At 37.2% G+C, this 21,072-nt stretch overlaps 1 protein-coding gene and 1 non-coding gene across 3 annotated transcripts in view; one reads left to right on the top strand and one right to left on the bottom strand.

Annotated features, from left to right (window-relative positions):
- The first annotated feature begins 2,914 nt into the window (after positions 1 to 2,914).
- On the top strand, positions 2,915 to 3,021 carry LOC144316659 (U6 spliceosomal RNA). Its single transcript, XR_013382583.1, has one exon. It is a non-coding gene; the product is annotated as a U6 spliceosomal RNA (small nuclear RNA).
- Positions 3,022 to 10,400: 7,379 nt separating this feature from the next.
- RNF125 (ring finger protein 125) overlaps positions 10,401 to 21,072 on the bottom strand; it is a 36,746-nt gene continuing 26,074 nt past the window's right edge. Inside the window, exons 5-6 of one of the 2 annotated variants that reach the window (XM_077900374.1) lie at positions 17,873 to 17,980; positions 10,401 to 14,467 (exon numbers count right to left, since the gene is read on the bottom strand). In XM_077900374.1, the coding sequence (XP_077756500.1) occupies positions 14,381 to 14,467; positions 17,873 to 17,980 (195 nt within the window). In that variant the 3' untranslated portion in view covers positions 10,401 to 14,380. The remainder of the gene's footprint in view (positions 14,468 to 17,872; positions 17,981 to 21,072) is intronic. The other variant, XM_077900375.1, reaches the window with a different exon arrangement.

Here is a 21,072-nt window from a genome sequence, read left to right as displayed (position 1 = left end):
GAGTTTAAATCCTCTCCTCATAACTCTGCAAATTAACACAAATGAAAACTCAAAAGTGAGGTTATTAGTATTAAGTATGGAAAATAAGGGAATTTACCCTTTTATAGTCCATCCCAGTTTGGGACGGTTACATTGCAGCTCTTTCATAAATGTCATTATGAATATGCATTTCTCATGCTATTTAATGACATTTAATTTCCTATCATCAGTATTTTATAATCTATTAGACAGCTGTCATTTTTACTAATATTCCTATTTGAAGCCCAAGTGGCCCTAGTTATCCCATAGAATCCAGCTTCCGTGCTACAACTGATTAAAATAGAGGAGATATAGCACCACTATGTGCCAGTTACACTCTCTCCCCAGAAGGTAGAACTGAGATCCCCATATTCTAGTCAGTCTCTATTAAGTGCCTTAACTTCGAAGTTATATTAACATGATCTGAGGAATAAGCACCCTGTTCCTTTGCCCAAGCAGAGAAAGCCAATCAGTAGATAGACCAAACCAAAAATGAAACAGACATTTTGAATGCAGCTGATATCGTTTCATGGACTACACTATGTTGTCCTAAGAAGCAGGGCCACAGATTAGACCAGAAATAACAATACAGTCCAACCAATTAACTCACATTTCAACTTTGCTTTGATGCTGCGTTTTTTTTTTCATCTTTGAGAGAAATATATAAATTTAAAGCTAAAACATCTCTCCTCTCTTTCTCTTCTCCTCCCACCCTTCCCCCCCCCCCCCCGCCCTTTTTTTCCTTCCCCCTCCACCCTTTCACTTCACATATTTATCGACATCCTCTGGGCACATACCTTGAATAAAGGCAACTACAGTAAGATTAGTTCCAGCATAACAGTGGAGGCAGAAGCCTGACACCAGTTTTAAAAAGCAAACAAAGCCTAATTTTTAAAGAAATAGAAGAACTATCCAGCAGAAATATACACCCTTCTTTCTATACAGAAAGTTCAATTATTCCAGCCATTCCCCCTCAAAACATACACATAACCAGTTATTCAGAAGAACACAATCCAAAGAACCTTCCAGCTATGCTTCTAGAGGCAATGTCATGAAACCACTATTTTTCCAGTCCAGTGTCTCTAAATTATTTATTTATTCCTTTAGTTGAGTCTTAATCTGATCCAGTTGTAGTATCTCGTAATCCTACAGCCTAGACTAAATCATAAATGTAATCCCTATCAACCACCTCTTATGTACCACAATGCAGAGCAAATACAACTACAATGAAAACTTCCATTTAGAACAACACAGAGAGAGGGGAAGAAATCATGCAATATGTATCATTTGCTGCTGGACAGAGGTAATGAAGCAAAGTAGTGAATGAATCATTGAGTCTCATGAGCATCATTTGGTTGACTTGGCAGTGGTGAGAATTCTATTGTCGACTAATGTGGCTCTCTGATATTGCCTGCTGAAATCATTCCTATTGCCAAGGGAATACATATAAGGACATTAGAGTAGACAACCCATTTGGGAAGGAAGGGTATATTTCATTTGCAATTCACTTGTTAACTGTATGGGGGTATAAAAATGGCCTGAAGCCATCTAAGGAATTGGGTTCTTCTGTCCCATTGATTTCCGTGCATCACAGGCCTGTTATATAGTTTGGTTTTTGCTGGTGCTACAATTCGAATAACACCATAGTCACCTATGAGTTTCACTTTATGGCAACATCCTAAAATCAAACAACAAAAACTTTATCAGGTCAGCATGGTGGTTGAGTTGAAGAGCCAAGGCTGGGCTATACTGATAAATTTTCTGTTCATTAGCCACAACTTTGAGGACCACACATACCTAGTGCTCTCTGTTTGACAAACTTTGTTTCAGGACAGTATGGGTGAAGAAACTGTCTGAGCTGGCTGAGAACTCTTCTTTCTCTTCTAGAATAGCACCCTACCCACAAACTGAATTCCAGGCCAGTGTAGTTTGCAATGGCAGTGTCATCCTGTTTATCAGGAGAGTGAGTGTGAGGCCCAGTGGTGTGGCTCAGGGTATCAGGTATCCCACATCCTCCATTAATTCCTCCCTGTTGTAGTTGACAGGATCTCCCATTTTCTCAGTCAGTACTTCAATGTTACACAGAGAAAGTGAAGCAAGTCTGAGAACTTGACTTCTCTGCACTTTGGTCTATCTTGATTTGGACCTCAGCATTATTAGTTCCCAACTCCTCTTTTTTTCCTGCTCACATTCAGGAAAATCTTTTATTTTTTATTTTTTAATTTTTTTTACGGGGTTGCTTAAAGATAAAAGCAACCACTTTTTTTTTTTTTTTTAAGATTTATTTATTCATGAGAGAGACAGAAAGAGAGGCAGAGACAGGCAGAGGGAGGAGAAGCAGGCTCCATGCAAAGAGCCTGATGTGGGACTCGATCCCGGGAATCAGGGATCAGGCCCTGAGCCAAAGGCAGACAGATGTTCAACCGCTAAGCTACCCAGGCATTCCATATGCAGGAAAATCTTGATGGTTGCATGCAAATTTTTTGTTGTACCTTATTGAAGTTACTCAGGAAAAATCAGCATAATCTGATTTATCAGTCTGAGTATAATCAGGAGAAAAAAAATCACATAGTTATTTGACTAGTTATTTTTAAAGAGAAAGTTTAAAAAAAAGATTTTATTTATTAATTTGACAGAGAGAGAAAGCGCAAGCACACAAGAAAGGGAAGGGGCGGAGGGAGAGGGATCAGCAGACTCTCTCTGCTGAGTGGAGAGCCACATTCCATGTGGGGCTTGATCTCAGGACCCTAAGATCATGACCTGAGCTGAAGGCAGATGCTTAACCAGCTCAGCCACCCAGATGCCCCATCCAGAGCAAGTTTAATATAAAGTTTTTAAAACTCTAATAAGGGATTGGTATAATAAGTAAAGAGGAGGCTAAAGAATATAGGCTTCAATGCTTACTTTAGCAGCACATGTACTAAAATTAGAACCATACAGAGAAGATTGGCATGGCCCCTGAACAAGGATGACACGCAAATTCACAGAGCATTCCATATTAAAAAAAATTAAAAGAGACTTGAGTACCCAGAGAAGGGCCCTTCCACCAGTAGGATGGAGATCCTGACCTTGCTGGAGAGGACCCAGCCGTGGTTCACTGGATGGCAGAGAAGTCTCTATGGTATCATGCTGGGGGAACTTGCTGGAAATACATCCTCTAGGATGCAAGGGAAAGCTGTTTACAGAGATGTGTCTCATGGAGGCATTTTGTTATAAAACCAACCAGGGGGACTTTGGAGCAAGCTGCTATCTGCTGGGTGCTGCTGGCCACCGCACTGCAGAAGCTGGGGTTGACCCTGTGCGCTATGGCGAAGCAAGCACATCAGAAATGGGAAACAATACCCCTTTCCTCCTGCAATTTCTCTCTAGTGCCATCTGTTGGAAAAATCTAGTATAGTGCCAGCTGGCAAAGGAAAAGTACTTAAGGGCCCAGATCTATTTTCACACAACAAGCAAAAAGAATACATTTGGAACTTAAGAATTAATAGACTGATAACTGGCAGACTGACCCATTGACATTTTGCTACTAAGTTTTCTAAAACTTTACCCTTCACAACCACGTGCCTTAAGCCCAAGAAACTTAAGGATATAGCGTTGGCCATTGCTTTATAACTTAGACAATCTTAAATTTCTAACTCTACCTGCAGGAATCTACTGCCTCAACTCCCACTGAGCCACAGCTCAGCTAGTTCTGCATTTTCTCTGATGATCTGAAACAATGATCCCACTTCTGGTATTGATGTCTATTATCACTTGGAACTCTATGGTGGTCACATTACAGAACCCAACTTGAACTAGGTGATGGGGGAAATGCATTTTAAGGGTGCAGAAATATTGAATGGAATCCATATTAATCAAGTTTCTTTGCATTCCAAGTGATAGAAATCCAAATATTAAAATGTCTTAAGCAATAAATAAAATTTTCTAGTTCACATAATTCCAGTGGTAAAGCTGAGATGAGGCGTGTTTGAAACCAGAGACTCAAAAGATATCATTAGGATTGAGTTTTTCACTTCCTCTTGGCTCTGCTTTTCTTGAGTTCACTTTAGCCTCAGGCATACTTCCCTCATAGTGGTCTCCAAGTACAAAATTATTTGAGTTTAGGATTCTCAGTTTAAAAAACAACATTAACAGCATAACCAACAACAAAAACAAAAACTGCCTTCTTGTCTTAAGCGTTCCATCAAAAAACCTATAAGTGATACAAACCCAGATTGCTGACTCAAAACAATAAATATCTAAGAGAATGTACAACCACTGCAAATAGGGGAAAAAAGAATCAAACAAAGCTGTGTGCCTTAAACTTTATCCCAAGTCTGGAGAGAGACCTGTGGGTGGAAAAAATAGCAACAGGGAGGAGAGTTGTTTGGTCTCTATATTTAAATACTTTATTTTTGAAATCTCAAGAATTTTACCAGTGAGATGATACTTCTTTCCTAAATTTCACTGACAATTATAATTTTCCAAACTGGGTGGTGTAGAATTATATATACACCATGGTATTTGGTTTACCCACATACTAATTTTGTTTGTTTGTTTGTTTGTTGTGGTAAAAAATTATATAACATAAAATTTACCATTTTGACCATTTTAAGTGCATAGCTTACTAGTGTTAACCATAAGCACCTTGTTATGCAATGGGTCTCCAGAACTTTTTCATCTTTTAAAACTGAAGCTCTATATCCACTGACCAATAACACCCCCTTCCTCTTGCACCTGACAACCACCATTCCATTTTGTTTCTAATAGTTTTACTAGATGATTAAAATTTTTTATAACAAAATTATTATTTCTCTAAGATAGTTTTCAAACCAACATGCCTCAAAACTGAATATTTGGAGAACATACTTTTGAAATACTATCAAAGGACAGTGTGAGTTTACTTATAAGATTTTGACCTTCTGGGGATCCCTGGGTGGCTCAGCGGTTTGGCACCTGCCTTTGGCCCAGGGTGGGATCCTGGAGTCCTGGGATCAAGTCCCACGTCGGGCTCCCAGCATGGATCCTGCTTCTCCCTCTGCCTGTGTCTCTGCCTCTCTTTTTCTCTATGTCTATCATGAATGAATGAATGAATGAATGAATGAATGAATGAATGAATAAATAAATAAATAAATAAATAAATAAATCTAAAAAAATTTTTGACCTTCTTAAGGCACTTGGGTGGCTCAGTCAGTTGAGCAGCTGCCTTCGAATTGGGTCATGATCTCAGGGTCCTGGATTTGAGCCTCACATCGGGCTCCCCACTCACAGGGTGTCTGCTTCTCCCTCTCCCTCTGCCTCGGCTCCCTTTCTCATACTCTCTCTCTCTCTCTCTCGAATAAATAAGTAAATTCTTAAAAAAATATTTTGACCTTCTTGCATACATTATTAAGAATGTATCAAAGGGACAATGTGAAATACACTTAGAGGTATATTAAAAAATATGTAGTATATCAAATTCCTCAGGATGGGATTAGTGCCTCATAAGAGTGTTCTAGCTCATGTAAGGACACAGCAAGAAGGTGGCTATCAGCAAGCCAGGAGCAGAGCTCTCACTAGAAACCAAACGCTGGTGGAACGTGATGTTGGACTTTCCAGCCTCCAAAACTATGAATAAATTTCTGTTAAGCCACCCAGTATAAGGTATTCTATTATGACAGCTCTAGCAGACTAAGACACTTGTATTGAGTTTATAGTGGGGCTTTGTGAAGATAAAGTCAGTATCATTCTCTGCCCTTAAGGAAATTCCAGTCTCCTGAGCATTAGGCATATAAACAAAGAAATAGAATAGCTGTAGCAACGAAGGTGTGGTGGAGGGATAGTAATGATATAAAGGATAGTGTCATTGACTCTACTTGGATCGCTCAAAAAAGTCTTTTCAGAGAAATCATGGAATTTATTTTAGGCTAAGGAAAAAGTATACAAAATCACAGAGGCAGGAAACAATATAATGTATTGGGGGTAAAAGGTCAATGATAAAATATTTCTTAAGAGCTTGAAAATAAAAAAAAACCAAAAAGCTTGAAAATAGTGAATAGGATTGCTCTCTGGGAGTTAAACTAAAACTAACCATAGATGACAGAGTTTAAGTGTGATAATTTATATATAATCTTCTTCCCAGGCTGACCTGACGGTAAACTGAATGATGTATTAACATATTGAATGACAGTGTCAATCAAAAGGCTACGTTTTAAAAATTACTGGACTTGGGGCACCTGGCTGGCTCAGTCAATAGATTATGTGACTCTTGATCTCTGGGTTGTGAGTTTGAGCCCCATGTCAGGCATAGAGATTACTTAAAAAAACAAAAACAAAAACAAACAACAAAAAAGGAGGCCTTTGAAAAAGCAAAAATAAAAAATAGTGACCTCTTTTTCTGTTAGTATGGATGGCAGTGCAATAATTACAATCCTGCATAGAGGTTCCATTCTGGATTAGAGTGCCAGGAAATATTTCCAGAAGTACAATTATTAGGTCAAGAGGTAAGATACCATTACCAAACTGATTTGGAATGTATAAATTATACCACTACCATCACCACAGTGTGCCAGTTCTACATCTTTCTTGTGTGAAAAACTATCAGTTGAGAAATTTTGCCGATACTTATTCAAAAATTTATCGAGAGATCACACAATGCCAGATATTGTGTCAAGAGAGAAAAAAATGGTATCATTATGGTGTTCAAGTTAATATCTCAGATAACTGGTAACATTTGCATGTTTTTTATATATGTGCTTTCCAATATTTCTTCATTTTTAACTATATATTTACCTTCATTGCATATTTATCGTTATGGTTGAATGTTATCTCCCAGAATTCAGGTCAAAGTCCTAACTCCCAATGTGATACTATTTGGAGTTATTACTTTGAGAAGTAAAGAGGTTTAGATGAATGTATAAGAGTGGATCTCCCCATGATGGGATTACTACTCATAAAACAAGAAAAAAAGAAAGGAGGGGCACCTAGTTGGCTCATTCATGCCTTTGGCTCAAGTCATGATCTCAGGGTCCTGGGGTGGATATATGCATCCGGCTTCCTGCTCAGCAGAGAGTCTGCTTCTCCTTCTCCCTCGAGCCACCGTCCCCGCCAGGTTGTGTGCTCTCTGTCAAATAAATAAATAAAATCTTTAAAAAAATAAAAAAGGAGGGGATCCCAGCATTGCTCAGTGATTTAGCATCTGCCTTTGGCCCAGGGCTTGATCCTGGGGTCCCAAGATCGAGTCCCACATTGGGCTCCCAGCATGGAGCCTGCTTCTCCCTCTGCCTGTGTCTCTGCCTGCCTCTTTCTCTCTCTCTCTCCCTGTGTCTTTCATGAATGAATAAAAAAAAAAAAATCTTTTAAAACAAAAATAAATAAATAAATAAATAAATAAATAAATAAATAAATAAATAAATAAATGAAAGAGAACAGAGCTTGCTCTGTCTCTGCTATACAGAGCTGGCCGTCTACAGCACAGGAATAGGGGCCTCACCAAGAACTAAATCCACTGACAGCTTGATCTTGGACCTCCCAGCCTCCAGAGCTGTGAGAAATAAATGTCTGTTGTGTAAGTAACCCAGTCCATAGTATTTTGTTATAACAGCCTGAGCTGAGTCACTCACCTATTGAGATATTTTTACTAATTATACTGCTTTGTTACATAAAGACTTTCAGCAGATTACTAGTTTTAATACTTTTTTTTTATCATTCTTATGATCTTTATATAATCAAAACATGTTTTTACATATCTTTATATCATCAATAACTATAATGGTTGATAAGAGAGCAGAAATATTTACTAAGTAGCTACCATGTGCCATTGTTTTAGATGTTGTTTTAAAATGGACATTAAGATGTTGGTTAACTTAGTGGTGTCTACCCACACTCAAAGAATTTACATTCTAGAGAGGAGAGACACTCAATAAAAATGAAAATAAATATGCAGGCTAATTGCAAATTCTAGTAACAGTTAAGAAGAAACTACAATAGGCTAATGGCAAAATGGGGAAGAGTCTTTGGCTAGAATTATGAGGAAAGATTATGACATGGAACTGAGTGTTGAATGACTTAAGAGGACAGACATGCCAAACTCTGGGGGAAGAGCTTTCAAACAGAAAAAATAAAAAGTACCAAAGCACAGGGACCATTACAACCTTGGTGTGTTTAGTAAGACTACAGACCAGTGTGGCTGAAATGTATGGATCAAAGGCAAGAGTGGGATGAGATGAAATTGGAGAGATAGGCAGGGGCCAGATCATGAAAGTCTTTTGAAGAGAATGGGAAGGCATTTGGATTTTATTCTGGTAACAAGAGGAAGCCTTAGAAGCATTTTAGTAGTGAGGAAGGAAAGAGGCATATTCAGATTTATGCTTTTGAAGATCCCTCTGACTGCTATATGGACCTAATGTCAAGTAGAGACAGGGAGGCCTGTCTACTGCAGAAATCCAAGCAAACGAGGATGGGTTTGATTAAAACTGTAATCACAGAGATGGTGAGAAATGGATGGATCTGATTACATTTTGACAACTTGCTGACATATTCATTAGAATTCAGATATTCTAATTCTGTCCATCTGGGGAGGGCCCAGAAAAACACAGTAACAAGTAACCCAAGTGGTTCTGATGAAAGTACACAGTAAGTTATGGAGAAAATACATGTGTAAGGGACTGAGAACACACTTGGCTTTTTTTTTTTTTTTAATGAAAGGGAAAAAGTGACTACTCAAAAGACAAAATTATTGTTTTATGTTTGAGAAACTCAAAGATCTTTCATTTGGTAAAATGATCCCAAACTTTGAGTAAAATTAAGCAAAATATTACAATGGCAAAATGAATATGAGTTCCTGTCTCTAATAAGCTAGTCTCTTTTTGACGTTTTGCCTCTCCTGGCTTGAACTCATGACCCCCAAGATCATGCTTTACCAACTGAAACAGCCAGGTGTCCCTCCACACGTGTTTTTAATCCCTTTTTCCTGTGGACCTCCTGGTCTCTGCCAGCCCTTCCTGGCTTTCTACTTCCATGGTTGGCATTACTATTTTATTCCACCATCCAATTCTCTTCTACCCAGAAGGTTGCATTTCCCTCTATGCCTTGAAATTACATATGGCCATGACTTGCCTTGGCAAATGAAATGTGAATGGAAATGCCCTGTGTAACCAAATCTCCAGCCCACTGTGGTATGGCGTGACTGGGGAAGCACATGGTAATATACAAATGCCCCGAGACCAAAACAATCTGGGATTCTGAGGCTGGAGAACAGGGGGGAGAATAGCCAGGATCCACAGTTGACTTTGCGTGAGCACTGGGGTTTGGGGTTGTTTGTAATCGCAGTATGACCTAATCTATCTTGACCAATCTCTCCCCGTGGTTCACCTTCACTGGGCTCTCATATGGCTGCTTTGCAGCAATGATTAGCCTTAATCAAGACCCATGTGTAGCCTTCTCTGAAACCTCCATGATTAAAATACCAGATGGTTTTCTAGTTATAAGGTAGAAATTTAAATATTTCTTAGGGGATCCCTGGGTGGCTCAGGGGTTTAGTGCCTGCCTTTGGCCTGGGGCGTGATCCTGGAGTCCCGGGATCAAGTCCCACATCGGGCTCCCTACATGGAGCCTGCTTCTCCCTCTGCCCATGTCTCTGCCTCTCCCTCTCTCTCTGTGTCTCTCATTAATAAATAAAATCTTTAAAAATAAATAAATATTTCTTAGCCTCAAGAATTTCAAACATGCATGTCCTTCTGCAATATTTTGTCTTATCTTCAGTAAAGATAATCTAGGGGATAGAGGTAAGTCTTCTTAACCCATTCTGGGTTGCCTCTTTTACTTTCAGTAAACAGTCATCAGAGGTCATGTCCATAACACCGGAGTTCTGGCCTGTACCTCTTCTTGTGAAAAATCCAAAAAGCTTTCATATGTTTGAACACATTCTGATCTGGGGTACATATGATAGCTATTGCCACCCAAAATTTCATATGCACTTAACCAGGAGTTGGATTTATAGAGTCCATTTACATCTTATCTTTTAAATTTCAATGAAGCCCCTTGGAAACAGAACAAGTACTAACTCGATGATGCTTAGCACTACCCTGGCCTAAATCTGGGTTTCTAAACCTTAGCATTATTGACATTTGGGCAGGGTAATTCTTTGCTGTGGAGAGTTATCCTATGCATTATAGATGTTGAACAGCATCCATGGCCTCTACCCACATCCCTGCCAATAGCACACACCAGTTATGACAACCAAAAATGTATCTAGACATTGCCAATGTCCTCTGGGAGGCAAAATTGCCCCCATGTGAGAACTACTGGCCTAAAATGAAGGTATATGTTTGTGATAGATATTGCCAAATGATAACAATTTAAAAAGCTAATCAAATTTGTAAAAAATTATCAAGATTCATATTTAAGAACAGACACAGTAGACATTTTAATGAAAGCAATGGTCCTGCCATTCTTTATTTCTAACAATAATACATATTTACAGAAGGAAAAGAATTGTACATTTAAAACTCTAATCATCATACAGATTTGTTGTTGCAATTGAATAATAAAAGAACAAATCTCTTAGTGACTTTTTAAAACAACTTCAGTGTTTAAAGATACAAATGCTAATATCATAAACTTGCAATAACTGGAGTAAGCTCACTTCAAAATGAAAGATACCTAGCACCAGTAAAAGAAATGAAGCAACATCACTGGAGACAGGATCTCTTAGGAGTTCTGATCTGAAGCTCTGTTCATCACAGATTCATAATCCAATTTTTCAACCTACGTTTTAGAAACTTGGGTGAAAAAGTATATGAAGGAAAATCTCCATAGCTTTTTGCTGGGTTAGAAGATGTTAGTTTTTTAAAGAATAACATGTCGATCAGTTTTTTTCCTTATAAGGCCTTGGAAAAAATGCCTCTGGAGGCGCTATAAAGAAAGTGAATGAAACTTTTTTGTTAGTAGTCAACAGCTTCAAATATTGGTTTTCATCCTTCTCCCCCTCCCCCCATTTTATTAAGAAATAATTGACATAGATCAGTATATAAGGTTTAAGGTGTACAGTATGATGGTTTGATTAATTATTTTCATTTTTTAAAACAATTAATTATAAATTCCTTTTTATAAAAGGTTAAAGGCACAGTGAAACAACAAATATTTGCACTTCAGCATTTAAGAACTCAAAATAATTCAGAAAGCCAACTAATTCAGGTGGCCAGCACCTCATTTGTCCTGTAGGTGGCAAAATTATCCTAAGAGGAACCCAGGAACAGGCTGTATAATTGTATAATTGCACTGAAGTTAATGGTGGTAGATGACTTTTTAAAGCCTTTCTTAAAATCTAGGTTTTAAGATTTTGAAGTTTTTTCAGGTTCAAGTTTTACAGATTTAAAGATGCTTTTTATGTTGCTCTGAACTAACAAAGATTTATTTTCTGGACAGAAAAGATTGATTTTTTGGACCGTCGGTACTAATGCTCAGAAATATATTGTTTTATTTTTTAGGGACTAGATTTTCAGCCTGATTATCTCTGAAAAATTCCTCTCTTTTTACATTTGTTGTCCAGCGGGTTTTGCTTTATCGGATGATCTATCCAAATTGCAGGACAAGAGCTTGTGAAACTAAAAATCTGTTCTTACTTGTCTGCAGCCATGAAAAGCAAGCTTGAAAAAGCTTCCCTATATCCTTCCTTCCCTATATCTAAAAGGGAGGGAATAGGCCCTCTAGATTTTGGCTGGTTTTTACATTTTTCTAATTACCTCACAGTAGATAGCAGAATAGTAAGCAAGCCTTTAAAGAAGGAATGGACAATTTATTATAAAAAAAAATTGGGGGCACCATGATTATGACTACGTTTATGTGTAAGGAACAAAGTTTATAAATGATGACAATTAGAAAGCTACCTACAGCCAAATAGTTTATCCTCAATTGTTATCACTACTCTTCATAGCTTCCTTTGCTTGCTTACAATACAGAGACGTCATTCTACATCCTGGATTCGTCACTGAAGAGCCAGATATGAAAAATAGGACCATCAGATAACTACTAGTGGCAAGCACTGAATACAGTTATTTGAAGAAATAAGACTAAATGGAGAATAGAAGGGAGAGAGTATAATATGTTACACCAATATGTTCTGCAAATGCTGCCAAAGTATGACTTTTAAAAATAGAAAATGGGAAGAGCAACTGAAAAGGTTTTAATTGTTTCAGTTATCATACTGGTGGCGGTTGTATTAGCATTGTTATTCTGAGGCTGCTGCATGTGTAAGGTAAATAAAGGAAATGAATAACTGTGGGATATTCTAACTCTATCATGCCCCCATGTCCTTGAAAACCAGGATTTTCAGTATAGAAAAAGGAAATAGTAGTAGTAGTAGAAAGGATTAAGTAGTAGAAAGGATTAAGTAAAAGCTAGTACTCAATTTAATTTGGAAGTTTCACAATAAACTCACAAAGTGTTTTATCTTAGAAAAAATAGGGATTTCCTAGCTTTCTCCTAGAATCAATGGCCAATCCAATAGCAATGAGCATTCTTTGAACCTTAATTATGGTTTTGAAATACCATTTCTCACTGAAAGTAACCAGGCTTCCTAGAGAAATGGCTCATTCTAGGTCTGGGGCATGAAGCTTCTAAGTTGAGCCTGGAATATCTTGTCTTCCAAGATAGCAAGGAAGCTAATAAAGACAGCTCATGTAGTGTCAAAATGATTCAGAGAAAACTTGATGAGGCTCCCAATGGCCAAAGATGGGACAATTTGAACTCCAATAAGGTAATATTTGAATTGGTTGAAGCCTATCAAATACGTTTGAGTCCATGAGTTCGTAACACTGAAAAAAGAAGTGATCTCTGGCAGGTAACAGGAATCAAGTTTATTATCTTGAAAATCAGTAAATGAAGGGAAAATACAAATAATTACTTTCCCTTTCCTATACAAACTTTTTTTTCCTATACAAACTTAACCACTGGTTAACCAAATAGTAGATGTGAGGAAACATTTCTTTATAAAAATGTTCCAGCTAGTAAATGAAAGAGAAATGATAGAATATCCTCCAACTCACAATAAATCAATGGATCCAGACAATAAGTATCAATTTCAGCTGACATCACAAAAAGAGAGAACCAGACACAGTGTACCCTCTGATGAAAGAACACACCATGACCTATAGTCTTGCCAAACAGGATTGAACCTGAGTGTATTCAAACATCTGGATCCATGTGTCAATATCCAGAGGAAAGAGGAACATGCTGAGTTGTACCATGAGTATGCTATCAGCAAAATACAGATTGTGGGAAACTCTATAGGTCATAAGATCAAGTTCTTCAGGAAACTCCAAGGAAAAGAAAAGGAGAACTTATGGATTAAAAAGATGTAAAAGATATAGCCAATAAAACAATTTTAAATGGATAAGATTGAAATATAGTGTGTAGAGATACACACTTGGGTAATAATAAAGAAATGCAAGGAAGTGACAATGGCTATCACTGTAGTGGTTACTTCTGTGGAGTTTGAGAAGATGGTTGATAACTGCAACTGGACACACAAGACAGAATGGCTGGCAGAATTCTAAAACAGTGTTTCCTTAGAATGATGTAAAAAGCTACATTTTGTTTGGTTTAAAGTATTTATATTTTACGTTTTTTCTAAAGAATAAAAGTAAAAAAAAAAATCAAAGCCCTTAGGGTTTTCCACTAAAAATTATAGATGTGAACACTTCTACTATAAATATCAGCTGAAGGTTCTTAAGAAATTGCCTATATTATAGAAATATTTCTAAATGATAAGCTACAAATATTTGAAAAATATAATATTAAATTCTTATTGTGCATAGTTACAAAAAGTCAAAGAATTAAGTATACATTCCTAACACAAAATTTATTTTGTTACAGTATTATGTTTTATAATTTGGTTAAGTGGACTTTGTTGACCTGCAAAATTTTCCTCTCCTACTCCAATACAAGGCTACTCATATTATTTTATTAGAGATTAGATAAGCACTAGAACCGAATATCTGTACTTTGTTTCACTCTCCATCTTTTTATATAGAACAAAGATTAGTTATCTTGCCCAATCATGACAGTAGTTACTAATATATAGCATTACACACAGTATCATCCAATTTGCAAAAAAAGATCCTTCACCCACATATCCTGCCTTATGTTCTCTTCCACATATTAATGGCTGATAGAGGCTATTTTTTGTTGTTAAGTGTCTAAAAAACTCAAGAATGTAAAACAGATTTAAGCCATCAAAATGAAAGCAGTCTTAAAATGCAATATAATGATAAACATGGACAAACATATAACTGTGTTGTACATTTTTGCCCACTGAACATTGACGATTTCCCTCCAATTGTTCAAGCAGCATCTGAACACATGGTGCAACTGTACGGTCTCCTTCCCTTTCCTTTTAATAAAATTATGTGGTGTTTGAGTGATTCACATATTCCAGAAGTGACCGGTCTAAGACCCTTCGGATAAGAGCTTCCTCAATTATATTAAAATCCTACAACAAAGAAAAACAATTAGAAACATACAATCAGAGATGATAGTTTTCAGCACCTGGAGGATAAGAGTCAAGGCAATGCCTCATTTTGCAGGAAAATAGAGCCCTGAATTTAGTGACCTGTCCAAGTTTCCACAAAAACTGTCATAAACCCCAGGACTTTTGTTTGGGGCTAGTGCATTTTCTACTTCATTTTACTACCTGGTAATTAACTAGTTATTGTCACAGTCTTGATTTGGAATTTAAATTAGTAATTTTTAGTCAACATTATAAATCATGGTCAGGGTGCCATGTTCCAAATAAACATGTAATATGGAGTAAAGTTAAGACATTCTCCTAGAATTCACCAATCCCAGTAGTAATACTAAATCTCTATTTCTGAAAAATATGTTGAGTGCAAAACTCTTCTTTTTCCTTGCCTCCCTATGGTCGAAATGGCTTTCAAAACATTAGGTCAGCACATGCTGTAAATAAAACAAAAACTATTAAGAGCCCTATTCTCTGCAATCCATCTCTTCTTCTGCAATAAATCAAAAAAAAAAAAGAAAGAAAAAGAAAAATCCTTTGGAAATCCATTCTAAAACATAAGAGCATAAAGGCAAATCAACAACATCCAAAGAAAGCCATATAGTCTAGAGGAACACAAGATCTGGACTGAATCCTGGCTTTTTCCTAGGCAATTTATTAATCTTTGAGCTTCAGATGTTTCACAGCTCAGCGAGGATAGTAACACAATATTTATTTCACCAAAGTTGCTGTAAGGAATAACATGAGATAATACACTTAAAGTGCGTAGTATAGTAGCTGGTAGCTTGGGAAACCAAAAAATCAAAACAAATAATACTGCTTCCACCTCACTTCCACATCCAAAAATACTGTTTTGAGTGGGTTGAAAGTGCTCTCATCAAAATAGCTTCCTCCTGACCAGCCCTGGATCATACTTTGGAGAATCTTGAGAAGGATGGGCGAATGTGAATAGCCAGAGGAGACACGAAATCAATTTGGTTTTAGAACATCTCATGGAGCTAAGGTAAAGAGGAAGCCCTATGTGTTGTAAGAAATGAGAACATATAGACCAGAACTAGCCTCTGTCAAAGGCCCTGGGTGCTTCAGAGGGCCAGGAAAGACATAATTTGAGCACTGGAGCCTCTGTTTCAGTTCAATTCTTCAAGTGGTCCTAGCACTTCCGTTTACCCTCTTCCCCATATCCAGCTGGCCGAACAGCCTTGCCCAAACTGGGCAAATCACTTTACATGCACTATCACCTTTAATCCTCACAAGAGCTTTCGAGAAGAAGTGTTTTTACTCTCCTCACTTAACAAATGAACAGACAGGCTCAGTGGTGAAATACCTTGCCCCTTGCCCGTGGTCACAGAACTGTGACAGAGACAGAGCTGTTACTCAAACCCAGGTCAGAACCCAAGCTCCTTGTGTTGCATCTGGATAACCACAGTGGGCAGATCAGAAAGCAGGGATGATCTTCAACAATTACTACATTTTATCTTGAAATTGCATGAAAAGACAGCGATCAAAATCATGTGAAAATTATATGCAAAGTAAAATTTAGCCCTTAACATTTCATGTAGTAATAATAAAATACACTATTTCACAACATGGGTTTGAGGGATTTTCCTTCCATAACAGGCAACACCCCTTTGCTGAGAGGGACTCAGAAGATAACACATTACCCTCACATGGCAACACAGAGCAAAGTAGAACAAAGGCGACATTAACTTTTTGCTTGTTATTCTCATTCCTGATCATGGGAAATACAGTCATAAGTTAGAACTATTCATACTACATCTAACTTTTCTTCTAAAAAAAATTCTCAGGATGGGGAAGGGGGATTTGGAGGAAGGGAGGGTCAGAAGATACACACTTCCACTTATAAATAAATACTGGGAATGTAATATACAACATGAAGACTATAGTTAACACTAATGTACGGTATTTTTGAAAGCTGATAAGAGGGAGCAGCTGGGTGGCTCAGTGGTTGAGCGTCTGCCTTTGGTTCAGGTTGTGATCCTGGGGTCCTGGGATTGAGTCCCACATCGAGGTCCCTGCAGGGAGCCTGCTTCTCCCTCTGCCTATGTCTCTGCCTCTCTCTCTGTGTCTCTCATGAATAAATAAAAATTTTTTAAAGCTGATGAGTAAGTAATTAAAATTTTAAAAAAGGGGGGCGGCAGCCCGGGTGGCTCAGTGGTTTAGCGCCACCTTCAGCCCAGGGCCTGATCCTGGAGACCCGGGATCGAGTCCCATGTTGGGCTCCCAGCATGGAGCCTGCTTCTCCCTCTGCCTGTGTCTCTGCCTCTCTCTCTCTCTCTCTCTCTGTGTCTCTCATGAATAAATAAATACATTTTTTTTAAAAAGGTGATACGAGAATAAATCCTAAAAGTTCTCATCACAAGGAAAAAAAAATTTTGGTAACTATTTGAGATGATGGATGTTAACTAAAATTATTGTGGTGATCATGTCACACTATGTAAGTCAAGTCACTAGACTGTATACCTTAAACCTACATAGTGCTACATTTCAATTATTTCTCAATAAAATGGAAAGAAAAAATTCTTAATTTTTTACATTGGCCATTAGTGGGTAGTTATTGATGGGTAGTTACTGATATATGGGGATTCATGGTACTATTTTGTCTGCTTTTGTATATGTTTATAACTTTTCATAATAAATTTTTTTCAGTTTACAAAAGTTCATAAACATGAGTTTTGTGTTTAATGGAATTTAGATAAAAAATGAGGCCTGTTTGTCTTACTACACTGATGATGCCATATCTGTTATTAGCAACCAGATGCAGAACAAATTCTGATCCATTTCATTACTGATGTGATTCTCATCTCATCTCAGCTACATAAATTTTCAACTTCATAAAAATTAAGACGATATCTACAGAGGGGACTAGAGTAGAAATTAAAATAATTTGAAAGTGGGATCCCTGGGTGGCGCAGCGGTTTGGCGCCTGCCTTGGGCCCAGGGCGCGATCCTGGAGACCTAGGATCGAATCCCACGTCAGGCTCCCAGTGCATGGAGCCTGCTTCTCCCTCTGCCTGTGTCTCTGCCTCTCTCTCTCTCTCTCTGTGACTATCATAAATAAAAAATAAAAAATAAAAAAAAATAAAAAATAAAAAATAAAAAATAAAATAAAATAATTTGAAAGTGAAATATAGTACCTTATACAATGACTAATTATCTAGATGAAAAAGAAAATAATTTTGTCTAAGGCAGATATAGTTTATGAACACTGTATTTTATAATTTTCTACATAATGCTAATACTTAACTTCAGGGTTGTACACATTTTTTTCTGCTATAATTTTATTTGCTTGGATTTAAAAAGATAAGCTTAACACATACCACACAGAAACATAATGTAAAAGTAAAAAAATATACTTACTATGAAATCATCATAAAACAAAGTGTGGTTGACTTGCAAATGTCTTATTAAACTGCCACTAAAGCTGCCTGGATTCTCATTAGGTAGTAAACGGCAAAGTGGACAGAACTGGAAGTAAAGAAAATCAAGAGTTCAAGAAAGAATTTAAAATAACCAGTCTCACAATTTAAAAATTAACTAACCATTCAACAAAGTGAATTTTAACTTTATGAATCTATTGGCCATTCTTCAGCATAATGTTTTAAAACTGCATAAATATTAACAATACTAACCAAATAAAATTGCATTTCTTTCTTCATATGCATTTCCTGTACTTAACAGTATAGCTATTTATTTCATATTTATCAATCTATTATTGCAGTTAGTAGGTGTATTATAATATACCTAATTAGTTGCCTCCCTCTTGAAATACTTAATGGCTTTAAAAAATACCCTTTTTCATTTTCAAGTATTCTTAAACTCATGAGAAATTACAAAGATAATGCAAGAGGTCCTACAATTCTATCATCCAACTTCCCCAATAGTAATATCTTATAAACTGCAGTACATTATCAAAATCAGGAAACTGGCAATTAACTAGACTACAAACCTTACTTGGATTTCACCAGTTTTTCCATGAACTCAGTTTTTGGGGTATATGTACCTAGTTCTGTGAAATTTTATTACGTGTATAGATTTAAAGATTTTATTTATTATTTTAGAAAGAGAGCATGTATGAGCAGAGGGCAGAGGGAGAGAAAGACTCTTAAGCAGACTCCACGCTGAGGGAAGAGCCTGATACAGAGCTCCATCTCACAACACTGAGATCATGACCTAAGCTGAAATCACAAGTTGGATGCTTAACCTACTGAGCCACTCAGGTCCCCCCACATGATAGATTTATGTAACCACAAACACAATCAAGGTACAGAACTGCTGTGTTGCTATAAAAGAACCCCTTTATGCTACCTCTTTGTCTTCTCTCCCTAAACCCTGGTATCCACTGATCTGTTCTCCACCTCTAAAATTTCAACATTTTGAAAATGCTATATAAATAGAACTATACAATATTTGATCTTTTGAGATTGGCTTTTTTCACTGAGCATAATGGCCCTGAGATTCATCCAGGTTGTTTTTTTTTAAGATTTTATTTATTTATTCATGAGAGACACAAAGAGAGAGGCAGAGACAGAGGCAGAGGGAGAAGATAAGATTTATTTATTTTAGAAAGAGAGAGAGAGTATGCTTGCAAGTGAGCAGGGAAGGGGCAAAGGGAGAGAGAGAATCCTGAAGCAGGAGGTAGGGTTCTATCCCAGGACCCTGAGATCAAGACCTGAACCAAAGTCAGAAGCTTAATGGACTGAGCCACCCATGCGCCCTCTTTCTTTACCATATACTATTTTATTACTGCTTTATTACATTTTAACCTAGGGGTTTTTTTTTTTTAAGTTCTATTTCTTCACCATTCTCATTTTTTAAAATATGGTACTGAATGCCAGGTACATATTAGGCATTAAATTAGGTGGTATTCTTATTTGATCCTCACAAGAACCTCATGAATTAATTACTGTCCTATTTCTTTCATGAACTCAATTTCAGAAAGAAAAACAAAATTACCTTAAATTTATACCATTATAAGTATCAGAACTGAGATGAGGCCTCCTGATAAACCATTCAACATTTTTTTCATATTATAACAGTGCTTAATTTATCTGTTTGATTGATAACATCTTCTTTTAAATTTAAATGAGGTCTTAATGTAATTCTTATTGTTTTATGGGGTTCTCAGTTTCAGTATGTTCAATATCTATACATAGTGCTACTTCTGAATTTTGCTCTAATCCATCAATATATTTTGTAATAAAATGACATCATTTAAGTTATTACTGCTTTATGGTCATTCATGATTTTCTAATGCTGTAGCTATTTTGGTTATTTGGCAACACTGGCTATCCCAAGATAGCACTTAATCTACCCTGAGACCCCTATGTAGTAATGAGAACACAGCTGAGACCAAGAAATTTTAACAAAAAAGCAACATTAGTTTTTTTGTGATGTGAAAGAAGGGAAACAAATTATGGAAATTTGCTCACTCAGTACTCTTTATTGTGCCTCTACTATGAACTAGGCACCTGGAATACGGAAACCAGTAAAGATACCGTTGTGGGGCAGCCCGGGTGGCTCAGTGGTTTAGCACCGCTTTCACCCCGGGGTATGATCCTGGAGATCTGGGATCAAGTCCCACATCAGGCTCCCTGCATGGAGCCTGCTTCTCCCTCTGCCTATGTCTCTGCCTCTGCCTCTCTCTCTCTGTGTCTCTCATGAATAAATAAATAAATTAAATAAATAAATAAATCAAATCTTAAAAAAAAAAAAAAGATACCGTTGTGTTGTGTGGCCTGTGAAGTCAGAGAGCCCTCAAATCCCAGCACCAGCTCTTATTAGCTGTGTGACTGACCTTCAGCACATGAATATCCCTCTTCTGTGAAGTGCAAATACCACCACCTAACTTGTAGAGTAGGTATGGTGTTTAGAGATAATGTGCTCAATGTGCCAGGTACATACAAGGCATTTAAGAAACACCATATATTTCCTACTATTTGATCCTTGTTCTTGAAGAGTTGGAGTTTTGTGAGGGAAGAAACTCCATGTATCCTATTCACTCCAGCATTCCCAGTACCTGGAAAATAGTTTCCAACTTCATCTCTGCCTCTCATGGACTTAACCTTGGAAGTAATTAATCTTATCCTGCAAAATGAGAATTATTTCCGCTTTGCAGAGCTGTTTGTATATTTAAAAGATGTCACTTAACATTAGGAAGCTCAGTCATTATATTAGCTTGGTCCCTGGCACAAATACTAAATGGTTGCTATTGTTGTCTCATGAGCAGATACTTCTCAATACTGCACAGCAAGTGCTATACCCAAGATATGACATTATTATATATTCAAGTGTTATACTCAGAAAGACAGTTCGAGACCTAAAAAAGGAATCATTAATTTTGCCCCGGTAATCAGGAAAGGCTTTAGCCAAGCTGCTGGTAACTGAAATTTGTCTGGAAGAATGAGCCAGCGATGCCAGAGTGAGGAGCATCACAGGCAGAGAAATCAATTTGGGAAAAGTCAAGAGACCCTTAAAGGACAGGCCTGCTTAGGGAATGGGAAAAGCTTTGGAAAGGTGAAAGTAAGGCATGTTGGGGGAAGCAGTAGAAGATGAGTTTG

This window comes from Canis aureus, chromosome 6 (assembly GCF_053574225.1).
Source record: "Canis aureus isolate CA01 chromosome 6, VMU_Caureus_v.1.0, whole genome shotgun sequence".
Classification (NCBI taxonomy): domain Eukaryota; kingdom Metazoa; phylum Chordata; class Mammalia; order Carnivora; family Canidae; genus Canis; species Canis aureus.
This window is presented reverse-complemented; position numbering and strand designations above follow the sequence as displayed.